The sequence below is a fragment of the Arvicola amphibius genome, chromosome 6 (genome assembly GCF_903992535.2).
Source record: "Arvicola amphibius chromosome 6, mArvAmp1.2, whole genome shotgun sequence".
In the NCBI taxonomy this organism is placed as follows: domain Eukaryota; kingdom Metazoa; phylum Chordata; class Mammalia; order Rodentia; family Cricetidae; genus Arvicola; species Arvicola amphibius.
In genome coordinates this window covers 90,075,557-90,088,057 of record NC_052052.2, presented here as the reverse complement: position 1 = coordinate 90,088,057, position 12,501 = coordinate 90,075,557, and the positions used below count along the sequence as shown (strand labels likewise).

The window sequence follows — 12,501 nt, the reverse complement described above, 5'->3', positions numbered from 1 at the left end:
GAGATCATCCTAGGCCACACACCACATTCTAGGCCAGCCTGAGTATAGAGTTAAGATTCTGCCTCAAAAAAAAAAAACAAAAAACAAAAAAAAACAAAAAACAAAAAAAAAAAAACACCACCACAGAAGGAAGCAGGGAAAGACAGCAGGTACAGTGAGGTACAAAAGGGGGAGAAAGGAAAAAGAGAAAGAGAAGAGAGGAGCTAGGAGGAAGAAGAGGCAGGAGGGAGAGAAAAGGGAGGAAAGGGGGCAAGAAGGAGGACGCCTAGTGGAGGAGTAACAGGAAGGGAAGCCTGCTAAGGTTTACAGCACTCAAGTGGTCTGAGGAAGCAGCAGCACAGCCCCATGGCAGTCTCAGCCACACAGTAAGAACAATCTGAACACCAAGGGCTGGAGTTGCAGCTCAGTGATAGAGCACTTAGCCTAGCAAGTCTAAAGGCGGTCCAGTTCCAACACTACCACAGTTTACAGAAAAGACACACAGGATGACAGAACACAGGCCAAGAACAGAGTCCCGTGAGATTTCGTATGAGAAAACTCCAAGGAACCAAGACAAGGAACTTGTGATCTCATTTTCTTCAAAAACATGTAACTGGATTTGGGTTGTGCTTTCCTGCCCCTGCCAGGTGTCACAGATAGCGTGACTTTACCTCGGATTACTCATTACAACTGGCTGTCACTTGTTCATATGCCGCCATGGAAAAACACGTCTGCCCCGTGCAGCTCGCCCACCACATGCAGCCTGCATTTGTGCTTGGACACTTTACTCATATGACTCTCTTTACTCTCAGAGTATAAACTGTCTGATGCTCTGAATAAAGTTGGCTATTGATATGAGGCTTTAACCACATCATTTATTGGCTCCATTTTCCCAGGTCTTGAACTTGACTCCCAAGTAGCTGGGATCACAGGCCTGTGCAACCATGCTTGGCCTATGGCAAATCTTTAAAAGAGAAAACAGTTACAACCAAAAAATTGGAAGATATATTCTGTCCATATGTAATATATTAACATTATAAAACACCTATAGTCGCCTGGCAGTGGTGGTACATGCCTTTAATCCCAGCACCTGGAAGGCAGGGGCAGGCAGATCTCTGAGTTAGAGGCCAGCCTGATCTACAGAGTGAGTTGCAGGACAGGCTCCAAAGCCTGTTTGGTTTTTTTGTTGTTTGTTTGTTTTTTCAAGACAGGGTTTCTCTGTGTAGCTCTGGAATCTGTCCTGGCACTTGCTCTGTAGACTAGGCCAGGCTCGAACTCAGAGATCCAACCGCCTCTGCCATCCAAGCGCTGAGATTAAAGGCATTTGCCACCACCACCACCACCCCACCCCTCCCACCCCCGCTTTGTTTTTTCTTCTTTGAGACAAGGTCTCGAATAGCTCAGGCTGTTTTTCATCTTGCTGTGGTCAAGGATTGATGGAGGACTCTCATTGGTTAATAAAGAAACTGCCTTGGCTTTTTGATAGGGCAGGATTTAGATAGGTGAAGTAGACAGAACAGAATGCTGGGAAGAAGGGAAGTTAGTCAGATGCTTCAGGCAATCGCCATGCCTCTCCTCTCTGGGTTAGATGCAATGAAGCTCCAGCCCAAGATGGACATACGCTAGAATCTTCCCAGTAAGCCACCACCTTGTGGTGCTACATAGATTATTAGATATGGGTTAAAGCAAGATATGTGAGAATTAGCTAATAAGAGGCTGAAACTAATGGGCCAAGCAGTGTTTAAATGAATACAGTTTGTGTGTTGTTATTTCGGGGCATAAGCTAGCCAGGTGGCCGGGAGCCGGGTGGGAACGCAGCCCGCCGCTCCACACTACAAAGGATGACCTATGACTCCAAATCCTCCTCCTTCCATTTCCCCAGTGCTGTAATCACAGGTCTGTACTAACTTGCCTGATCTATGCAGCCCTGGGGATCAAACCAGGGCTTCGTGTAAACACTCTGTCAAGTGGACTAAACTATCAACTGTGAAAAGTCATCTTTTAAAATACCAACTGCATCTGGGGCCGGAGAGGTGGCTTAGGAACAAGTGCACTGCCTGCTCTTCCAGAGGACCAGGTTTCAATTACCAGAACCTACAGAGTGGTTCACAACTACTTGTAACTCCAATTCCAGAGGTTCCAAAGGCCTTTTCTGGTTGGCACACGGCACACAGACATACATGCAGGTCAAGCACCCATAACATTAAAACAAAACTAGTCCATCAAGTGACTTCTACTAAATGTTTGCGTGACCTTCAGGTGCTGCTGATAATCACACTATCTCATTTCAATGACAATATCAATTTGTAGTATATCTTTCTGCCTGAATCAGTTTTGGTAAGAACTTTTCATCTAGCTTGGCAATGGTGCAGGCCTATAATCCCAGCACACATACACACACGCACACGCACACGCACACGCACACACACACACACACACACACACACACACACACACACGCACCCATAACTTCCAAGTGAAAAGTCTAGGGTCAAATGGAAAACTACTAATATAAAAACCAGAATTACAATAATGACACCAAAGCCAAAGACATTACAAATACATAACCAATAATTCTCAAGACCATAAAGTAATTCCAGTAACATTCTATCAAATTAAATCTAACAATGTACAGAACTGAAAATACATCAGTTAACTGGAATTTAATTCCAGTAAAGACTGCTGACATTTAAAATAATGCAAAACCAAAGTAATTCATTTTATTAGAAGATAAAACAAACAACCTTGTTCCTATCTACAAATGCATAAAAAGTAACAAAACCTATGATCTTGTTCCTTATAAGATCTCTCACAGACTAGACAGTAAACACTAAAAACAATCTGATAATTTCTTATAAACAGGCATCTACCATGTAAACTATTCATTCCACACATATATCTTCTTTAAAGAAACAAAAGCATGACCAATGAGAATTACTCAGAACATGAAGGCACTTGCTACCAAGCCTGACTATCTGAGCACACTCCAGGACCCACATACTGGAAGGGAGCTAAGTCACCTGCTAAGTCACCTCTAACTCCAAACAAAATATGCTGAGACACATATACACCCACACACAAAAATAAATAAAATACAATTTCTAAAAATTGGAAATCATTTGACTATAGGAAGATCTATATATAAATGTTTATAGAAGTTTAATGAGTAATTGGCAAAATATAAACACAACCTATATTTCCAACAACAGATACACAAACAGATAACAGATAAATAGAAGTTGCTCAACAAGCCGAGCAGTGGTAGTGCACATCTTTAATCCCAGCACTTGGGAGGCAGAGACAGACAGATCTCTGTGAGTTTGAGACTAGCGTGGTCTACAGGCTCCAAAGCTACAGTTCAAAACCCTGTTTTGAAAGGGGGGGGGGGGGAGGGAGGGAGGGAGGGAGTGAAGGAAAGGAGGGGAGGGGAGGGGAAGGAAATCAAAAGAAACTGCTCAATAATAAAAGCAGACTCTTTTATGTGGGAATAGTATGGGTAAATTTCAAAGTAAGTGTGCTATATAAAAAGGGCTAAATCAAGATGAAAATGGTAGAGGATAGGTACATGAATGCATTCACACAAATTTCTAGAAAATATGAACTATTCTATAATGACAAAAAACCTGAGAACAAGGGATGGGAAGGAGGCAAAGTTTACAAAAGCACATGTTCCTTTCTTTATGCTGATGACCTCTTGAGAATATGTAAAAATTGGCAAGATACTATTATAAGCTTTAATTAAATGTAATTTAGTTTACCTCAACAAAAGTCAACAGGCTGGCATGGTGGGATATAACTATAATCCCAGCTAATCAGGAGGGTACGGTAGGGTGAAAAAGAAAATTTTAAGGCCAGCCTGGGCAGCTTACCATAACAACAAAAAAAAGGGTGTGCAGATCAGTAGTAGAATGCATGACTAGAATACACAAAGCCCTGGGTTCCACCCTAGTCAAGACAACAAACACCCACAATGCTTAGTTTTGTGTTGTTTTTCTACAAATGTAAAAAGACTCACACAACATGAAATAGAGCAAGAATAGTGGTGCACACCTATGAACCCAGCACTCAAAAAGCTAAGGCTGGAGACAGGAGAGAAGGCTCAGCCATTAAGAGCACTGGATCATCTTACAGAGAACCTAGGTTTGATTCCCAGGAAGCATATGACAGCTCATAACCATCTATAACTTCAGTCCTAGGGGATCTGATGGCCTCTTTTAGCTTCTGTGGGCACCAGGCACCCACATGGTACACAGACATATTTGTAAGCCACTCACATACATAAAAAAAAAAAAAAAATAACTTTTTTATTTATTTATTTATTTATTTATTTATTTATTTATTTATTTATTTTGCTTTTTTTTCGAGACAGGGTTTCCCTGTAGTTTCTAGAGCCTGTCCTGGAGCTAGCTCTTGTAGACCAGGCTGGCCTCGAACTCAGAGATCCGCCTGCCTCTGCCTCCCGAGTGCTGGGATTAAAGGCGTGCGCCACCACCGCCCGGCAAAAAATAACTTTTTTAAAAAGAGGTTGAGGCAGCTGCACCTTAGTTCAGGGACAACCAGGACTACAGTGAGACTATTTCAAAACTTAAAGCTTACTCAACTCAAAACAAAGCTAAGAGTGATCATGCCTACAATCAACCCGTAAAATACTAGGTAGGGATTTTATATTCCCAGGTCATCTATACCATTATTACATTACATTTGTCTGAGACTGCATATTTCCTGAGGTCTACTAGGATTTTACATCAGTGTCCAAGAACAGTAAATTACTCATCTGTATCATGGCAGTGGCTGTGTAAACATGCCTATTATTGTACTGCCAGTCACACTTTTGTGCTGTATAATACCTGATAATGATAATAAATTCTTACTGGTCTATAGATTACAGTACTTGTTACCACTGTATTAAAAAAAAAAACATTACTACTACGTTTTTTTTTTTTTTTCCTTTTTAGGAGTAAATGTTTTAGATGGTGTTCTGGTGTTTTGCTGCATGTATGTCTGTTGTGAGGGTATCAGATCCTTCAGAACTGGAGTTACAGACACTTTTGAGCTGCCATGTGGGTGCTAGGAATTGAATCCAGGTCCTCTAGAAAAACAACCAGTGTTCTTAATTGCTGATCCATCTCTCCAGCCCTAACACTATTTTTTAAATTATTTTAAAAACTTTTTTCTACACCAGCAACAGCCTCGTGAATCATGCATTTTCCACTCTTGACAACATCAACCGTCCATAGGGAACAGTAGGTAGACTTACATACCATGAAGATGACGTAGGTGTTCGTAAGATGTTCACACCACAGCAAAATCTCCTAGCAGGTATGTACCCTTATAATTAAGACACGTGCTACCATTTGACTAACTATAAACCTAAAAGACTTTACAAGCTGATACCTGTGAGATATGATTGATGGAAGACTCCATCCTCCGAAGCTGAGATGCCTGGATATCCAGCAACTGGAGTACATTGTTGGCCAATGCATTTATTTGATAAGCAACACTAGCTAGAGATTGGGTTGTATATGCTTTGGTCTCTTCCAGAGCTTTTCTCTTATCTGTAGCCTGAAATAAGAACAAAAATAACCAATAGTTAGTTGACATTCATTAAAGACACATTTTATACAAATACAGAGCTATTTTCCTCCATTTAAAAAGCCCAAATTAGAAATAGTTAAATGGCATGCGCGCTCTCTCTCCTCCCTCCCTCCCTCCCTCCCTCCCTCCCACTCTCTCTCTCTCTTTCTCTCTCGTTTCTTTACAGACTTTGAAAAAACAGTATTAAACTTTAAATGGAAAAAAAAAACCCAGTATAGAAAACAAAAAATCCTGTACTATAAAAGAACTGCTAGAGGTCTCACCATCCCTGTTCTCAAGCTCTACTTCAAAGCTATAATAACAAAACCAGCATGGTACTGGCATAAAAACAGACAAGTGGATCAACAGAATCAAATAGAAGACCAAGACATAAATCCATACACCTAGGAACACCTGATTTTTGACAAAGAAGACAAAAATACACAACAAAGAAAAAAAGCAACCTCAACAAATGGTGCTGGCATAACTCGACATCCACATGTAGAAAAATGCAAACAGATCGATATCTATCACCTGCACAAAACTCAAGTCCAAGTAGATCAAAGACCTCAACATAAATCCAGTTACACTGAACCTAATAGAAGAGAAAGTAGGAAGTAGCCTTGAACACATTAACATAGGAGACAATTTCCTAAATAGAACACCAGTAGCACAAAACACCAAGATTAATAAATGGGAACTCCTGAAACGGAAAAGCTTCTGTAAGGCAAAGAACATAGTCAATAAGACAAAACAGCAGCCTACAGAGTGGGAAAAGATCCTTACCAACCCCACATCTGATAGAGGGCTATCTCCAAAATATATAAAGAACTCAAAAATCTAGACATCCAAAAATCAAATAATCCAATTTAGTAATGAGGTACAGACCTAAACAGAGAATTCTCAACAGAAGAATTTCAAACGGCAGAGAAACACTTAAAGAGAAACGTTTATCATCCTCAGCCATCATGGCATTGCAAATCCAAACAACTCTGAGATACCATCTTACACAGTCAGAATGACTAAGATCAAAAACACTAATGACAGCCTATGTCAGAAAGGATTAGAGCAAGTGGAGCACTCCTCCATTGCTAGTGGGAATGCAAACTTGTACAACCATTTTGGAAATGGTGGTTTCTCAGAAAATTAGAAACCTATCTACCTCAAGACCCAGCTAAACTATTCTTGGACATATATCAAAAGGATACTCAATCATAACACAAGGACACTTGATCAACTATGTTCACAGAAGCTTTAGTTGTCATAGCCAAAACCTGGAAACAGTCTAGATGCTTCTCAATCAAAGAATGGACAATGAAAATGTGATATATTTACACAATGAAGTATTAGCCAGCTGTTAAAAAAAAAATGACATCTTGACATCTGAAGGCAAATAGGTGAAACTAGAAAAAAATCATCCTGTGTGAGGTTACCCTGACCCAGAAAGACAAACATGGTATGTACTCACTCATAAGTGGATATCAGCTGTAAAGTAAAGGATAATCCACAGCCCCAGAGAGGCTAGGTAACAAGCAGGGTCACATTGATCTCCCTGGAAAGGGGAAACAGAGGAGATCTCCCGGGTGGACTGGGGAGAGAGAGAGATGGGAACTTGAGGGATGGAGGGTGGGTGGAGAGGGAGAGTACTGAAAAAGACCACTGGGAATGGGGTGGTTTTCAGGCTTAGGTATAAACCTGGTGCAAGGGAAACTCCCACAAATTTAAAAGGATGGCCTTAGCTAAGATTCCTAGCAATAGCAAATACATAGGCTGAACTCGCCATCTCCTGTGATCAGATTGGTGACTAACCCAATTGTCTTCAGAGAGTCTTCATCCAGTGACTGATGGAAACAGAGGCAAAGATCCTCAGCCAAACATTAGCCAAGGGAATCTTGCTGAAGACAGGCAGGAAGGAATGTAGGAGCCAGAGGCGTCACGGACATCAAAAACAAACAAACAAAAATTAACTACCCTGGCTCAGAGGAACTCACAGAGTCTGAACCAACAACCAGGGAGCCTGAATGGCTCGACATACATGTGACAGCTGTTTATCTTGTGGCACTCCTAACAGTGCGAACAGTGAGTGTCCCTTTGGCTTGCTCTTAAGAATCTATTCCTCAAACTGGATTGCCTTGTCCAGTCTACATTCAAAGGGAGGTGCTTATTTAGTCTTACCGCAACTTGATATGCCATGTTTTGTTGATACCTATGAAAGGCTTGACTAGAAAAAGGAGTGGATTGGGGGGGGAGGGGGGATAGGAAACTGCAGTAGGGACGTAAAATCAATAAATTGAGAGAGAGAGAGAGAGAGAGAGAGAGAGAGAGAGAGAGAGAGAGAGAGAGAGAGAGAGAGAGAGAGAGAAGCCCGCCCGCGCCCAAATCAGTCTGGCAAGATGACTCAATGGGTAAAAGCACTTGCTGCACAAGCTTGAGTTCAATTCCCTGAACCCTTTAAATATAAAGGAGAAAAACAGCTCCAGAGTTGTCTTCTGACCTCCCTCATGCTGCAGTACTGGCACCCTCACACTTGCGCAAAGTATATACACACAGTAATGATAATAAATTGGATGTGAGAGTGATTTTTTTAAAAAAGCTTGGAACTAATCTGATGAGTTTTGGGATTACAGACAAATTTATTGATAACTGGCTTTAAAACACTGGTCTTAGGCCAGGCAATGGTGGCGCATGCCTTTAATCCCAGCACATGGGAAGCAGAGGCAGGTGGATCTCTGTGAGTTCGAGGCCAACGTGGTCTACATAGTGAGTTCCAGGACAGCTAGTTACACAGAGAAACCCTGTCTCAGAAAACACACACACACACACAAGCCTTATAATTCTGTGATGTTTCCAAATTCATTTGTCAACTTTAGCCACTTTTTATAGATTAATTAGGACGCTGGAACAACTTTGCTATCTGTGTAAAACAAGTTTACTTTTTTCTTTGAAATTGTCTTCTGTCTTGTTTCTTTTACTCCCTCTTGTAGTGGCTAGGAATACAAATACAATTTTGAATAGAATCAGTCATCCACACTATTAAAAACAAAGTCTTTTTGCATTAAAACACAGAATCTAGGCTAGGAACTTTCTTCCATGGTAGAGCATTTGTCTAGAATGTTCAAGGACATTTGTTCTAGAATTAAAATTCAGAACTGGGGGAGACAGGGGAATTTCTACAATTAAAGAGGAAAAATAAACATGTGTTTACAAAGTCGGGTAGACAAACTTAAATAAGACAGTTACCTTCAATCACCCACTATACTCTCTAGAATTCCCTGCCTGCTTCTCAGCTTTCAGTTCACAGACCACACTCCCATCACAGGAAATGCCAGGTCTGGGCCAACATCTAGTTCTCCTTTCCTCCCATGTAAAAGCTTGTATTCTATTGTCCAGTTTTCTTTATTATAGAATCATATACTATTTAGAACCAATTAAATGTTAATAGAAATTATTCTACTTATAAACCTACACATAAGAACCCTTTCGTTCTGATACAGTAAAGTGCAATGCACTCTTACCCAAACAGTAATGTCATACTTAAGCAAAAACAGTATTTTACATAGCCTCCATTTTAAATTTTAATGTAAGGGAAGAGTACAACAACTGGTTGTCCAGTTCCAAATGGTGAGCCCTGAAGACATACATGTGAGTAACATTATATGAACCCAACCAGTACATATGTATATACATATATACATGTAATAACAATTGATTTTTTAAAAAAGGCCATGAATCTGAAGTAGAGAAGGGAGAGACATATATATAGGAGGAAGGTTTGGAGGGAACAAAGGAAAAGTAGAAATATAATTAAAATATAATCTAAGAAATTTTTTTAAATATTACAAGTGCTAGCAATGATATAGAGAAAATAGAATTTTTTATGTAGATCACTGGCAACAATAAAAAACAAAGTATCTTTAAAAATTGAAGTAATTAAATTTTAGTGAGTAATTTTTATTGCGTGAATGTTTTGCCTGAATGTGTATATATACAGCACATGTAAGCCTGGTGCCCAGACAGTGTGAGCTACCATGTGTGGATGTTGGACATCGAATTCAGTTCTTCTGCAGAACAGCACGTACTCTTAACCGTTAAGTCATGTCTTCAGCCCATCAAAGAAACTAAATTTTAAACTTCATTTTCTTGGGGGCTGGGGATTAGCTCAGTTAGCAGAGTGTTTGCCTAGCATACACAAAAGCCTGGTTGCTATATCCCTTCCCCTGCCCCCCCATAAAGAAAGCGAGGAGTAGTGATGCATACCTATGAAGCTAGCATTCAAAACAAGAGCAACTTAGAAGTGTCAAATTTAAAGTTATTCTTGGTTACACAGTGAGTTCAAAACCAACCTGGGTGGTATGACACCTTACTCCCCACAAATTTTTTTTTTCATTTTCTCTGATTTGCAAAATTTAAAGCATTAAAAAGACTTGTGTGGTTGGATGGTGGTGGCTCACGCATTTAAGCCCAGCACTCGGGAAGCAGGAGCAGGCAGATCTCTGAGTTCAAAGCCAGCTTGGTCTACAGAGATCCAGGATAGACAGGGCTAAACAGAGAGGGCCCTGTTCTGAAAAATCAAAATAAAAAAGAGAAAAAGAGAGCCATGCCGGGGTTTAACAGCCTTACTGAAGAACGCCTTTCAAGTCACCGTTAGTTTCCACTCAGATCTGCAGAAAATGACTGCTGCCAGTTGTTTTGTTTGTAGCTCCCTCATAATCACCAACCAATCACCTAAGCATGTCAAAGAAGCAAACAAAACGGACCACAGACTATAGACAACTACGAATGTGTCCACAGAACTAAGATCAGCATTAACTACACTAATTAGTTAGTTAATTAGGCTCCCTGTTAACTAATGGCTCTGGGAGTTGACATATGATATGAAGTCCATTTGTCATCCCTGTCCTTTAAGTGTCCTTAAAGGGAATCAAATATACACAGCTCTTTTTTTGTTTGTTTGTTTGTTTTTGGAGACAAGGTTTTTCTGTAGCTTTGGAGGCTGTCCTGGAACTAGCTCTTGTAGACCAGACTGGCCTTGAACTCACAGAGATCCACCTGCCTCTGCCCCCCAAGTGCTGGGATTAAAGGCCACCATGCCACCACTGCCTAGCAAACACACACAGCTTTAAAAGGAAAGTTAGTTGTTTAAAATAGCTGCAGTTAAAATACACAACACAGTGAACACATTGAAAATAAACCATGCCGGAAATTCAAGACATAACTGAACTCTGTGACCATCTCAACCATTACCCATTTCCTTCTTCCTCCTTCCTTATCCACCTGCAGAAATCCAACTTACTAAATTAGAATCTGCTAGCTGAGGTAGAAACCTTCAATAGCATCTGCTTCCTTAAATCCTTTCTGTCCCATCATAGTTTCTTCAAATGGAAGGGAGTGGGGGTTCTTTTCATTGTGCATGAAATAAAAAATTGCTGGCTACAAGCAACCTCAATCTCTTCTACATCCTTCTATCACCCCTCCTCCCTCCTTCCCACTGAAAACCCCCATCCACACCCTCACTTCACTGTCTCTCTTCTTCCTCACTGTCTTCACCTCAGGTAAAATCTTTTTCCCATTTTATTATGTCAATAATATCTGACTCCCAAAAGAAAAAAAAGTCATCCTTGTCATGACTGCCGCTCAAAAGTTAACACAAACAGGAGTGACAGCAAACAACCATCATCCAAGCATTTGGGAGGCAGGAAGATCACCAAATTTGAGGACAGACTGAGCAACACTGGAGACATGGGGACAGGAATAGGGTTTGTGGCACAGTCTGTCTTTAACTGGAAAACTTACACACGACAATCAGCTCCTACCACACTTACACACATCTTCATATTTAACTCTATTCTCGAAAATGCTTTTAAACCTTTAGAGTCAATTTATCTTTCTGGCATTTCTAGTAGACAGATTGTTAATACAGCTCTGAAATTTTAAGTTGTATCATAATTACAACCCAAATAATCCCTTTATTATCAATATCAAAGCATTTAAACTTTAAAAGGCTTAGGACACAATCGAGGGAAACCCTATTTCAGAAAGAGCAAGTACATTTTAAAATTACAATTAGGTTCAAGGCCAGCCTGAGTTACACAGTGAGAAAATAAACCAAATAAAATTCACTGATAGACAAGACAGGCCCTAACAAAGAGGACTAAATAAGCAAGGCCACAGAGCCGGCCGTCCAGTGTTCATTCACTCACCACCACCTGGTGGTGGTACAGGCTGCACTGGTCACCCACGTCCCTCCTCTGCCCAGGGAAACAATGCCCCATCATGCAACCTAAATTATGCACATCCATTCCCCTTCTTCAGTCACATAGCACAAGTAACACGTAAGCCTCAATTCCCCTAAGAAGTCTTCAGTGCACCACTGCTCACCATGAGAGCCAGGGAGGACAGATTCAGGCCCCGCTGACAGTTGTACTGACAAAATCTTTTACCTGGAAGGACAATCCATCTCCATGGCCTTCTCAAACTCCTCTAAATAACTGACATGTTACATATTTATGTACTGCTCATATAAAAGATTTTATATTTAGCCCATGACATTGGCTTTCCTTCCACCTCCTCCTTTACTATCAACTAATTCACTTCCCAAACAATTTTAGTTCTTCTTAAAAAGAATGATTGCAAAACACTCCGCATACTGGACAGTGCAACCAGACAACATATATCACAACTGCTTCAAACTATATGTTCTTCATGTCTAGGAATTTGCCCAGAAGAAAAGCAAGGGCAAGTGCAAACAATATTCATATCACTTCAATTTGTATCAGCAAAGAAAAACTAGAACCAATGTAAAGAACCAATGACAGGTGACAAAAATCTCATTCTGACTATCATGTAATCAAAAATTATAGATATTTACCAACAAGGAAAGTGTATTAACGTCAGGATTTAAAGCAGGAAGCAGTCCAATGCGATTTATAGAAAAGTTATCTACTACAT

General features: G+C 40.4%; 1 protein-coding gene across 1 annotated transcript in view; it reads right to left on the bottom strand.

Moving 5' to 3' along the window:
• Abi1 (abl interactor 1) overlaps positions 1-12,501 on the bottom strand; it is an 88,330-nt gene that overhangs the window by 46,743 nt on the left and 29,086 nt on the right. Inside the window, 1 exon segment of the mRNA XM_038334021.2 lies at positions 5,374-5,541. Within this exon segment, the coding sequence (XP_038189949.1) occupies positions 5,374-5,541 (168 nt within the window).